Here is a 13,020-nt window from a genome sequence, read left to right on the forward strand (position 1 = left end):
GGATGGATGGCTGGATGGATGCGTGAATGGCTGGATGATGGATGCATGAGTGGATGATTGGAGAACCATGGAAGTCTTTGCCGCAGGGTGTGACTGGCTTAGATTTCTGTTTAGAGGATGGCTTTGAGGATGGTAAGATGGAGACAGGAAGCAGCCCAAGAGGAGGCTGTTCCACTGACTCTGGGAAGGAGCTCTTGACCAAGCCCATCTAGGGTGCTGACAAGAGAGCTGAAGAGGAGGAGATGGATGTGGGAAATACTTAGGAGTTGAAAGTGGTAGAACTTGGAAATTAACTGGATGCTGTGGATGAGATGTGGGTGAAAGCTGAAGGCCAGCCATTTTTTGACATAAGCGATTGGGCAGGTGAAGATGTCCCTTCCAAGAACAGACCAGTGGAGAAAATGATGGACCCAGCGTGGGCCTCACTGAGCGTGTCCTGTGAATGGCAGGAAGCTGGTTATGCCTCCATCCTGGGAGACACCTGGGAGTCATCAGAGTGTAGGTGGGGTTGAAACCACGGAGAAGCAGCCATCCCACAGGAAGTGAAAAGGGCAAACCAGTGTTGAATGTGTGTGGGAGAGCTGCCCACTGCACCCGCCATACACTGCCTTGCATGCTAGTAATTTGTGCATGGGACATTCCTGTCTTTCGAGCTTGGAGGTTCCTTGAAACTGGGAGCCATTTCTTGCATTTTGTTTGTTTTGAGATGGGGGAGTCTCACTCTGTCACCCAGGCTGGAGCACAGTGGCATGAACATGGCTCACTGTGGCCTCGACCTCCTGGGCTCAAGCGATCCTCCCGCTTCAGCCTTCTGATTAGCTGGGACTATAGGTGTGCACCACCACAGCTGGCTAATTTGTAAATTTTATGTAGGGACAGAGTCTCGCTATGTTGCCCAGGCTGGTCTTGAACCCCTAGGCTCAAGCGATCCTCTCACCTCAGCTAGTGCTGAGATTACAGGGGTGAGCCATCACACCCGGCCCATTTCTTGTGGACTTCTAGGTCCCCCATGTCTAGCTTGGTGCTGTGAACATCGGAGATGCTCTACACACACTTGTGCAGTGAAAGCCAGGGTACTGGATAGTTCAAGCTGCTTCATCTGTCTGACCTCGGTTTTCTCATCTCTAAAATGGACACATCTCTAAATGGCTGTTTTTAAAATTGGACAAGAGAACAGAGGTGAAAAGCTCTGTAAACTGTAAAGTATTTTGCAAATAAAAGGTGTAAGTGCTCAGGTTTAATGGCTTTTTCTTGGGGCCGCCGGGAGACATCCCAAGGGCTGTGACCTGGTTGTGCCCACAAGGTCCCGCTGGATCACACTCCCCTGCCAGCTTCCTCTGTTTCCCTGCCTTGGGAGCTCTTGTAGGGCATGTACTCAAGAGCTGAACCCTGGACCTTCCAGACTGTCCTAGCACCTTGCTACTCAAAATGTGGTCCATGGGTTGGCAGCATCCACATCACCTGGCAGCTTGTTTGAAATGTAAAATTCCTGAGCCCCAGCCCAGACTCACTGTGTCTGAAACTCTGGAGGTGAGGCTTAGCGATCTGTCATAACAAGTTCCCCAGGGGATTGTGATGCACCTAAGTTCAAGCACTGCAGCGTTAGAATACCAAAACCCTCTTTTCTCTCCAAAATAAACGTAGGAGGTGCTTTCATCTAAACGCAGTAAATGTTTCTTCTTTGTTCTGTAGGCTTGAATGTTTCTGACTTTGGTTGCCAGAATTAGCTTATTGTTGGCCTAGGGAAGAGGAAGCACCACCCTACACGTATATACACCCACCACTCGTAAACCATAGCCTGATGACACTCAGTGAATTTCCAAGATGACTGGTTGTGCTTTCATGGGGGCTTCGTTTGCTGTTTGCGGGGAGCCTGGGGGCCTGTGCTTTTGTGAATGGATTTTATCTTCCTGTGGGTGGATCTTGTGTGGACTGTGGAGAATCTGAAGTAAATTCAGAAAGAGGAACGGCCCTGGATAGGTGCCTTGGGGACCATTCGGGGACATGAGCTTCTGTGGATTTCCTTATATGTAAGCCTGGCAAAGCACTTGGCCCCACAGGTGTGAGCTTGCATTCAGGGGCAGGCGGACTGACAAGAGAAGGTGACTAGGGCCGAATTCTGATTCACTGGGCTCTGGGCAGAGTTTTGGGATCATGGACTTCAGCCGTTCCTTCCCCCCTTTTTCTTACCACCAAAACATACAAATGAAAACAAACAAACAAACAAACAAACCCAAAACCCGCAGTTGTGCATGGCCGGTGGAAATGTAAGACGGTGCAGCCACTGCGGAAAACGGTAGGGCAGTTCCTCAAAAAATTAAAAATAGAACTAACATATGATCCAGCAGTACCAGTTCTGATTATGTACCCAAAAGAACTGAAAGTGGGAACTTGAACAGATCTTGGTACGCTCATGTTTATAGCAGCTTTATTCACAATAGCCAAAAGGTAAAAACAATTCCAATGTCCATCAATGCATGGATAAACCAAATGTGGGCTGTGCATACCGTGGACTATTATTCAGCCTTAAAAAGGCAGAAAATTCTGACATGTGCTACAACATGGATGAATCTTGAAGACATTATACTACATCAAATAAGCCAGACGCAAAAGGACAAATACTGTCTGATTCCATTTATGTGAGGTACCTAGAATAGTCAAGTTCATAGAGACAGAAATGGTGGTTGCTAGGGGCTGGGGAGTTATTATTTAATGGATACAGCTCACCTGAGATGGGGAGTTTGAGACCAGCCTGACCAACATGGTGAAACCCCGTCTCTACTAAAATGACAAAATTAGCCGGGCATGTTTGCGCATGCCTGTAATCCCAGCTACTTGGGAGGCTGAGGCAGGAGAATCGCTTGAACCCGGGAGACAGAGGTTGCGGTGACCCGAGATCGTGCCATGGCACTCCAGCCTGGGTAACAAGAGTGAAACACCGTCTCAAAAAAAAAAAAAAAAAAAAAAAAGTGGCTAAAATGGTAAATGTTATTTTACATGTATTTTACCACAACAAAAACAAGAAGCACCTCCCTCCACCACCATCACTGGAATTCTAGGCCAGTGCCCTGAAGAGGACGGAAGAGGTGAGTCAGAGACTGGGAGTCCCTGTTTTCTGGGAACTGAGAGGTTGGGAGCTGAGTCTCAGGCAGAGACTGTATGTGGCAGGGAGGTGGGATGTGGAGCAAGAAGACCTGGATTCTAGCAGCAACGCTTCTTCCTTCCTCAGGCTGGCTTCAGGCAAGTCACTTGCCCTTTAGAACCGCAGTTTCCTCACCTGGAAGATGGGAGGTGTCGTTCACCTATTCATCCAAGAAGTTTTTTTGTTTTTGTTTTTGAGACGGAGTCTTGCTCTGTTACCCAGGCTGGGGTGCAGTGGCATGATCTCAGCTCACTGCAACCTCTGCCTCCCGGGTTAAAGTGATTCTCATGCCTCAGCCTCCTGAGTAGCTGGGACTACAGGTGCCCGCCACCACACCTGGCTAATTTTTGAATTTTTAGTAGAGCCAGGGTTTCACCATGTTGGCCAGGCTGGCCTCGAACTCCTGACCTCAGGTGATCCACCTGCCTCTTCCGCTCAAAGTGCTGGGATTACAAGTGTGAGCCACTGCGCCCCACCAAAACATTGTATTCTATCTTGCTCAAACTTATTCAAATATCTGGAATCGTCTTTGTTAAATTCTCAATAATAAGAACTTCTTTTTTTTGAGATGGAGTCTCACTCTGTCACCCAGGCTGGAGCGCAGTGGTGCGATCTCGACTCAAGACCGCGTGCTCTGTCTCCCAGGTTCAAGCGGTTCTCGTGCCTTAGCCTCCAGAGTAGCTGGGATTACAGGAGCCCGCCAGCATGCCTGACTAATTTTCAGTAGAGACAGAGTTTTGCCATGTTGGGCAGGCTGGTCTCAAACTCTTGACCTTAAGTGATCTGCCCACCTCAGCCTCCCAAAATGCTAGGATTACGGGTGTGAGCCCACTGCATCTGGCCAATAAATAGGAACTTTTCACTGATTCCAATAAGATTATAATCTCTTACTCCTCCTCTTTGCTCCTGGAAAAACAACGCCCTGTTTGCATACCCATTATTTGATGTGGCCCTGATACTAACCCCCAAGGGCAGGTGTTTTTATCTCCGTTTGACAGGTGAGGAAACCTAGGCTGAGACAAGGTAAGTGACTTGCACAGTCTCTACCTGGCTGGCCTGGCGCTCACGTCCTGGGGCCTTGGCCTGGAGCTTTCCCGGAGCTCTGTGGAGGAGAGGAGAGGTAGCTCCTGCTGGGTGAGCACCCAGGAGTGCAGGCTGTGCTCGTGGGAAACTGCTTTTGTTTCTTGCCAGGATGCGGTAAAATGTGGACAAGGTTGGGCCTCTTCTGGAGAGGCCCCCATGAGGGGCAGTGGCCTCAGTGTAAATGGACCTAAGGAGTACATTCCTGTGAGCACATAGGACAGATGTGAATGCCGCCTATTGCTGTGGATGAGGAGGGTGGCCGGTGCTGTCGCGTGTGGGTTAGAATTGATCTTTGCCCCATGTCTCCCTGGGAGAGCAGGCTCAGGGTGGGTACATGCTCATAAGAACCTCCAGCCTTCACTGCACTCCAGCCTGGGCGACAGAGTTAGACTCCATCTCAAAAAAAAAAGAACCTCCAGCCTTACTTGCTACAGCAAGGGAGCATAAAAATATATAAAGGATGGGGAATAAATAGGCAAAGCCAGGGAATGGGGAGGGGAGATGTAAACTACCCTATAGTGGCTTGGTATGTGACCCATTCGGATATATTCTTTTTTTTTTTTTTTAATTGAGACGGAGTCTCCTCCTGTCACCCAGGCTGGAGTATAGTGGCACGATCTTGGCTCACTGCAACCTCTGCCTCCCAGGTTCAAGTGAATCCCCTGCCTCAGCCTCCCGAGTAGTTGGGATTACAGGTGTCTGCCACCATGCCCAGCTAATTTTTGTATTTTTAGTAGAGACGGGTTTTTGCCATATTGGCCAGGCTGGTCTCGAACTCCTGACCTCAAGTGATCCGCCCACCTTGGCTTCCCAAAGTGCTGGGATTACAGATGTGAGCCACCGCGCCTGGGGCTCCCATTCAGATCTATTCTTCTTGTTATTTAGTTATTTATTTATAGAGACAAGGGCTTGCCATGTTGCCCAGTCTGGTCTTGAACTCTTGAGCTCGAGTGATCCTTCCACCTCTCAAAGTGCTGGGCTTACAGGTGTGAGCCATCATGTCCGACCATTCAGATACTGTAGTTGAATTGGAGTTGGTGGGCTAGTACACCTTCTAAATTAAATGAGCAAAGAATTTAGAACGGTGCCTGACACACAGTAGGTGCTACATACATGTTAGCTACTATTATAAGCCTTTCCTGCCTCTGACTTTCAGGGTCTTGCCCACCACCAGCGATGCCCAGCCCTTGGTAGAACTTGAACCACCTTCTATAAACAGGATGGCAGTGGAGAGACAGGCCCAGTCCCTGAGCCCATGAGGAGTGTGGCCCCGTCAGGCCCAAAGATGGGGAACATCACTGCAGACAACGCCTCCATGAGCTGCACCATCGACCACACCATCCACCAGACGCTGGCCCCGGTGGTCTATGTTACCGTGCTGGTGGTAGGCTTCCCGGCCAACTGCCTGTCCCTCTACTTCGGCTACCTGCAGATCAAGGCCCGGAACGAGCTGGGCGTGTACCTGTGCAACCTGACGGTGGCCGACCTCTTCTACATCTGCTCGCTGCCCTTCTGGCTGCAGTACGTGCTGCAGCACGACAACTGGTCTCACGGCGACCTGTCCTGTCAGGTGTGCGGCATCCTCCTCTACGAGAACATCTACATCAGCGTGGGCTTCCTCTGCTGCATCTCTGTGGACCGCTACCTGGCTGTGGCCCATCCCTTCCGCTTCCACCAGTTCCGGACCCTGAAGGCGGCCGTCGGCGTCAGCGTGGTCATCTGGGCCAAGGAGCTGCTGACCAGCATCTACTTCCTGATGCACGAGGAGGTCATCGAGGACGAGGACCAGCACCGCGTGTGCTTCGAGCACTACCCCATCCAGGCATGGCAGCGCGCCATCAACTACTACCGCTTCCTGGTGGGCTTCCTCTTCCCCATCTGCCTGCTGCTGGCGTCCTACCAGGGCATCCTGCGCGCCGTGCGCCGGAGCCACGGCACCCAGAAGAGCCGCAAGGACCAGATCCAGCGGCTGGTGCTCAGCACCGTGGTCATCTTCCTGGCCTGCTTCCTGCCCTACCACGTGCTGCTGCTGGTGCGCAGCGTCTGGGAGGCCAGCTGCGACTTCGCCAAGGGCGTCTTCAACGCCTACCACTTCTCCCTCCTGCTCACCAGCTTCAACTGCGTCGCCGACCCGGTGCTCTACTGCTTCGTCAGCGAGACCACCCACCGGGACCTGGCCCGCCTCCGCGGGGCCTGCCTGGCCTTCCTCACCTGCTCTAGGACCGGCCGGGCCCGGGAGGCCTACCCGCTGGGTGCCCCCGAGGCCTCCGGGAAAAGTGGGGCCCAGGGCGAGGAGCCCGAGCTGTTGACCAAGCTCCACCCGGCCTTCCAGACCCCTAACTCGCCAGGGATGGTAGGGTCTGCCACGGGTGGGTTGGCCTAGCCTGGGTTCCCCGCGGGTGGGGCCCTGTGAGGCCTGAGCCTTCAGCCCATGGGCCTCAGGGCCGGCCGCCTCCTGCTTCCCCCAGCACCAGTGCCGCTTTCTGCGGAGGCAGCGAGGCCCCGTGACTCCAGAAGTCTGCTGTCCCTTGCTGAGCCCGCTGGGACTGCCGAGGGTGGGAATAAGCCCCCGTTGGCTCATGGTGTCCTCTGCTGCGGCTGCGATGTGGCCAGGCTGGGGCTGCTGGTGGGAAGACAGTGAGCTGCGCTCCCAGGCCTGCTTTCCGCAGAGTTTGTGCATGGGGAGTGTGACGACTTGGCGGGTGGGAGGCTGGGCGTTCACTTGCCAGGGCCTTCCATTGCCACCGTTGTCACAGACAATGCCTGTCCAGGTGTCCCGGTGGGATCAGCGCTGGAGCCCTGCCCACAACAGAGTGGGAAGAGAAAACTGGAGGGGGAAGGAAGGCAGGAGGGGGAAGGAAAGGAGGAGGGAGAAGGAAAGGAGGAGGGCGAGAAGGAAGGGAGGAGGGGAGAAGGAAGGGAGGAGGGGGAAGGAAAGGAAGAAGGGGAAGGGAAGGAGGAGGGGGAAGGAAAGGAAGAAGGGGAAGGGAAGGAGGAGGGGAGAAGGAAGGGAGGAGGGGGAAGGAAAGGAGGAGGGGAGAAGGAAGGAAGGAGGGGAGAAGGAAGGGAGGAGGGGAGAAGGAAGGGAGGAGGGGGAGAAGGAAGGGAGGAGGGGAGAAGGAAGGGAGGGGGTTTTGGGTTGGGGGAGTGGGGGTAGTTATAGGCAGAGAAGGGCCCTGGCTCCAGTCACAAGAACAGGGAGAGCCACCTGCCGCTCCAGAAGACCTGCCCACCTCCACAGAAATGCTGGCCCTTCAGACCGTCTGGTCAGTGGGCTGGGACCAGCTCTGACTGGGGATGTCCTCCAAGGCCTGGGACTCCAGTTCCTCAGAACCAAGAGGCTACCTGGGCTTCCTCCAAGAAGGGACCAGTGGCTAGCAGCAGAACTTGGCATCAGTAAACATTTCTGGAATCTACCAAAGGGAGGCCCAGGTAGAACCCCTTCCTCAGTCTCCCTTCCCCTCTTCCCCCCAGCTTTTAAGAGGTTGATCCTTTGTGCTGTGTCTCTTAACCCTTTCATCGGGGATGCCCAGAGGCAGACAGCCCAGGCTGGAGGTGCCCCAGGGAAGGGTGCTCACAGTGGTCCCAGGGATACACTGGCTTCGACTGCACAGCCCCTGATCAGATCCTTGTGGAAGGTGTCCGATGACTTGGGGAGGTTCTCTTCCCCTTCCTAGAGGAGGAAGTGACCAAGTTTGAAGGCAGCAGAAATGACCACACAGCCAAGAAGAGCCCATGCAGCTCAGCCCAGGATCTTACTGGGTCAATGACGGTGGAAGCCTCCATGCCTCCTCATTCCACAGCACCTCCTCCTATGTTGACCTTAAACACCGGCTCCCCACTGATACAGACTGGGACGAGCTGAGGGCACTCTCATTTACTATCAAGAGTTGTATTTTTGTATTGTCCTCTCTTTTTGCCAAGTCTACATGTGTTGACTGTGCAATGGATTTATGTAGCCAACTTCAGTCTGCAAATAAAGCAAAGTAACTGGACACCTTGGGAGTATGCTGCAGTCCTTATGGGGTAGGGGGTCTTCAACACCAGGGGTCTAGAGGGTCCTTGAAGAACCAAAGGAGTCAGAAAAGGGCAGAGGTTGAACTTCTCAGGGCAAACTCAAGCAGAGCAATTAGGGATTTGCACTTGATTACCCAGAAAATGTTCAAGAAGGACACAGCCCTCGGGTGAAGTAGAGCCTTCTCTCCCTCTACTTGAGATTCATAAAGTGCCTACAGTGTGGTGTTGCAAATTTGCTCTGTGGTTTAACTTGGTCAACTCCCTTTTGAGGCTAGAGCCCAGTCATGTGGTTTGGAGAATATCACCCACTCTGTCCTTGGCCCCATGACCCCTTGTACTTGCTAGGTAGCTGCTCCCCACAGTGAGGGAGGGCTCCATCAGACCACCCCCTCCTCACTAGAGAAGATTTCCAAAGCAGAAGGGCCTGTTGCATTCATCTCTGTGGGGCTGTCCTCGGTGACGGGGCTTTGTTTGGAGAGACCTACATTTGCTGACCTACCTCTTTAGGCTGGAGCATCTTCTCAACAGTGGCATATGCCATGTTTATCACTGAGGATTAACTGCATCATATTAAAACGTAAATTTGATCTTGGTCATTTAATCCCTCTCTGGGTCAGGCTCCTAGAGTCCTGGAGTGTTCCAGAAGAGTAAATACTTCTTCTAAACAGACTAAGGACAATATTGGGGATTATGACTCCTTTCTCTCCTGAGAGGATGGGTGGAAGAAAAAGTCCATCTGGTTTGGAAGGTGACAGAAGCCATTAGGATTTACTTCTTATTCACCAGAGTTGTTTAGTCAGATGAGGGCTCATCTTCCTGTTTACACACAGGGCTCATCTTCCTGTTACACACACTGGTCTGTGGGTTGGCCAGACAAGAGTGGGAGAAATTTTCAGCACGAAATACATCCCCATCTGCTGATTTCTCTGACTGTTCCAACCAAAAGAGAGCTAGACTCTGACCCTCTTGGCTCGTTGCTTTTCTGAAAAACCCGCTTCTTGTAGCTGGTGATCCTGAAGCCTCCATCCCTGGAATTCATCTGGCAAGACACTGGTCTCTGATGATACTATGATTTGAATGTCCCCTCCAAAACTCAGGCTGAAATTTCATTGCCATTGTAACTATGTGAAGAGGTGGGATCTTTAAGAGATGTTAGGTCATGGATTAATGCTGTTATGGTGGGAGAGAGTTTGTTATTGGGGGAGTTCAGCCCACTTTTTTTCTCTCTTAAGAGCTTGCTTGCCTTTCTGCTTTCTGCCATGAGATGACCCCTGCCAGATGGTGGCACCATGCTCTTGGACTTCCCAGTCTCTAGAATCATAAGCCAAAGAAATGTATGTTCTTTATAAATAACCTAGTCCATGGTATTCTGTTATAGACATAGAAAATGGACTAAGACAGATAGCATTAATCCTGAGGTTATGATGGTGCCCAGTACTCCGGGGAAATGTTGGGATTTCAATCCCATTTGCTTTAATTCAACAACTTTCAGAAGAATACTGCTAAATTACACGTTAGATATCAGTGCTGGCATATACCAGAGAGGTCATAATATCCAGTCCCTCTCCATGAAGTCTCCTCTCTGCATTCCCCAAAAATGACAGTCCAGTCTCTCTACAAACGCCGCCAATGACAACTCACTACTACCCAAGACGACTCATTTCAGGGTTGAGCAGAAAACTTCATACAAAGTCCAACGAGAGGCTGCTTTCTGGCAAGTATTTCCCAAAGTGATGGCAGTGATTCAGGATCCTTCCATCACCAGAGTCCATCATCTTGGGGTCTTCCCTTTTCACCCACACAGGTAAGGGGAAGCAGCAAAAAGAGAATCTCACAGGGGTTTTTGGCCAAGTGTGGAAATGGCAAATATCCCTGCTACTCACACTCCATTGGTCAGATCCCAGTCATGTGGCCTCAACCTAACTGCAAGGGAGGCTGGGAAAGGTAGTTTTCCTATGGATGCAGGCAGAATTGGTGAGCATCTGGCCATTCTCTGACAGGCAGTTCTTCAAGCCACCTCAACTTAACAGGTGTTTTTTTTTTTTTTGAGATAGAGCCTTGCTCTGTCACCCAGGCTGGAGTGCAGTGGCACAATCTTGGCTCATTGCAACCTCTGCTTCTCAAGTTCAACCAATTCTCCTGTCTCAGCCTCCCAAGTAGCTGGGATTACAGGCGTGTGCCACCACACCCAGCTAAATTTTGTATTTTTAGTAGAGAAGAGGGTTTTGCCATGTTGGCCAGGCTGGTCTCAAACTCCTGGCCTCAAGTGATCCACCTGCCTTGGCCTCCCAAAGTTCTGGGGTTACAGGCATAAGCCACCATATCCAACCCTAAACTTAAGAGGTTTTAAGCGCCCACCTTCCTGTACCTTCATCTAAACAAAATCCCCTTCTTCAAATGTGATGCCTGGAATGTGAAGTGAGACCAAGTCTGTCTGACCTGCCCCGTGGAGAACAGGCCCATTTTCCTCTCTGCTTCTTTACTTCTGGTGAGAAAGCTTATTGCTGACACACATTGAGTTCATGTGAATTGCTGGTAAGCCACATCCTCTCCACCTTGCCTAGAGGCAGTGGTTTTTTTTAATCTAAGAGTTAGACTTCATTGTGCAGCCAGTGGAAGCCACATGGAGTGGGCAGGATGTAGCAGAATGCAGCGGGCTGGACCAAGTTGGGACTGGTGGTCAACAGAGCCCATGCAATGAGGGGCAAGGAACAACCTCAGAGGAATGCCTTTCCCTGCTGAGTGATGGAGGGGCCAGAGGACCTCCAGGGGACTAAGGAGCCCTGACCTGCTTAGCTGGCTCACTTGTCTTTGATCCACCTCCTGCAGGGTCTGTGTGGCTCATTCTCTCCTCTAGGTGCCAAGGTCTCCAGGCTGCCCTTGTTATCCATGGAGCATCCTATGCACTGTTCACCAGGACTACCTCCCCTCAGTGTTCTTGGAAATGCCCAGCGATGCTTCTACGTCCCACAAATCCATTCTGGTTGGCACCAGTCCCATATCTCACCTTAAGCCACCCCATCATTCCCTGCATGTCATCTCCTATCCCCCTGTAACCAGCTTCTTCAGGCTGCAGCCACACTCACCATGGCCACCCCATGGATATAGGTGCTTCCCCAAAGCACAGTCAAGGCTAGGACAAAAGAGCAAAGCTGAGCAAAACTTTACTAAAGGTCTGAGCAGGAATCCTATAGTGGAATGGACAAGCATCAAAACTGGATTCCTTGGGCTGGGCCCTGCTAAGGGGTCTTCTCCTGACCCTCCCTTGCACCCGAGCCCCTGATGTGGGAGCACGGGCCTGCCTCTCCCTGTAGCGGGGATGTATCAGAGTCTAGGACCCCTACTCTCAGCTTTTTCTGGGCTCAACCTGGTGTCAGTCTCTTTCCCAAAGAACTGAAATCCTCTCCCCATGAATTTTTGCCCACAGTGAAGATAACCCATTACGTGGTTTTATGCCTCAGACTCCTCCATGCCAGAAGAGAATTCTGCTGTTACTACTGCAAAACTAAAGGCCCATTTGTGTCTTCCCCCAAAACATGAGTTAGAAGCGTGCTGGCAGCTTTACCATAGTGAGGACTTCTCTCTTCTAGCCATCACGATCGCAGAAACGGGCCACGCGTGGTGGCTCACGCCTGTAATCCCTGCACTTTGGGAGGCCGAGGTGGGCAGATCACGAGGTCAGGAGATCGAGACCATCCTGGCTAACAAGGTGAAACCCCGTCTCTACTAAAAATACAAAAATTAGCTGGGCATGGTGGCAGGTGACTGTAGTCCCAGCTACTTGGGAGGCTGAGGCAGGAGAATGGTGTGAATCTGGGAGGTGGAGCTTGCAGTGAGCCGAGATCGCACCACTGCACTCCAGTCTGGGCGACAGAGCGAGACTCCATCTCAAAAAAAAAAAAAAAAGATTGCAGAAAGGTCGGGGTACACTCTCAATCAGAGGCCCTTGCTACCTGGAACTCTGCAGTCCCAAATCAGGGACAAAAATCCTAATCGGAGGACACATGAGCAGGGAAGCTGCAGAGCTGAGGTGGCTTCACCGAGCCATGAGATGCCACAGAGGCCCATGTGGCTGAGTTCTCAGGATGTCGGAGGTGTCAGCCCTGCTGCTGCACCAGCATGAGCACAGCCCCTGCCGGTGGGAACTCCCCTAGAATGACAAGGGAGACCTGGAGAGCCCCAACCCCAGCGACTTCCGCCCAGGGCTGCATCACGCCCCTGCATAGGGAGAACTGCCGTCAGTCCCAGAACCACTGTGCTATATCCTAATGCTTAACTGCTGCGTATACAATGCGGGGTTCATTTTCACCCTGTGTTCTGTTCTCACAACTGTTGCTCCTTAAAGAATGAAACTCAACCTGTTTAAGGAAATGAAGGAAAACTAAGCAGGTTCAACAAACATTTGGGGTCATGGCTGCCAAGCTGGACTCCCCTGACCTGGGTGAGTCAGCTGTCACTCAGCAGTGCAACCAGCACAGGATATTGTAAGAGTGTAATGGGACACTCTCAGTGACTCAGTTTCTAATGTTGGGCACGGTGCAGTGGGAGCTTGTGAAAGAGATAAGGGCAAGTGACTGGAGTTGTTCAGGAGGACTCTGAGCCACCCGAGCACTGGACGGGCCTGACTCACCCACAGGGTGAGGCTGTCCTCCTACACAAGGGTCTGGGCTCAGGGGGTGCAAGGGAGCAGATAGAGAGGAGGTGGAATAGTGTCAGGGTGAGGTGAGGGGCAGCAATGGTGATAAACGTTAGGCTCTTCAAAGGACCTTTTGCCGGCC

The 13,020-nt window shown here is 51.9% G+C and overlaps 1 protein-coding gene across 2 annotated transcripts in view; it reads left to right on the plus strand.

Moving 5' to 3' along the window:
- GPR68 (G protein-coupled receptor 68) overlaps positions 1 to 7,073 on the plus strand; it is a 10,628-nt gene extending 3,555 nt beyond the window's left edge. For both annotated transcript variants that reach the window (XM_011991785.1, XM_011991786.1), the window contains exon 2: positions 5,382 to 7,073. In XM_011991785.1, the coding sequence (XP_011847175.1) occupies positions 5,481 to 6,608 (1,128 nt within the window). In that variant the 5' untranslated portion in view covers positions 5,382 to 5,480 and the 3' untranslated portion in view covers positions 6,609 to 7,073. The remainder of the gene's footprint in view (positions 1 to 5,381) is intronic.
- Positions 7,074 to 13,020: the final 5,947 nt, after the last annotated feature.

The sequence above is a fragment of the Mandrillus leucophaeus genome, unplaced genomic scaffold (assembly GCF_000951045.1).
Source record: "Mandrillus leucophaeus isolate KB7577 unplaced genomic scaffold, Mleu.le_1.0 Scaffold4, whole genome shotgun sequence".
Lineage (NCBI taxonomy): Eukaryota > Metazoa > Chordata > Mammalia > Primates > Cercopithecidae > Mandrillus > Mandrillus leucophaeus.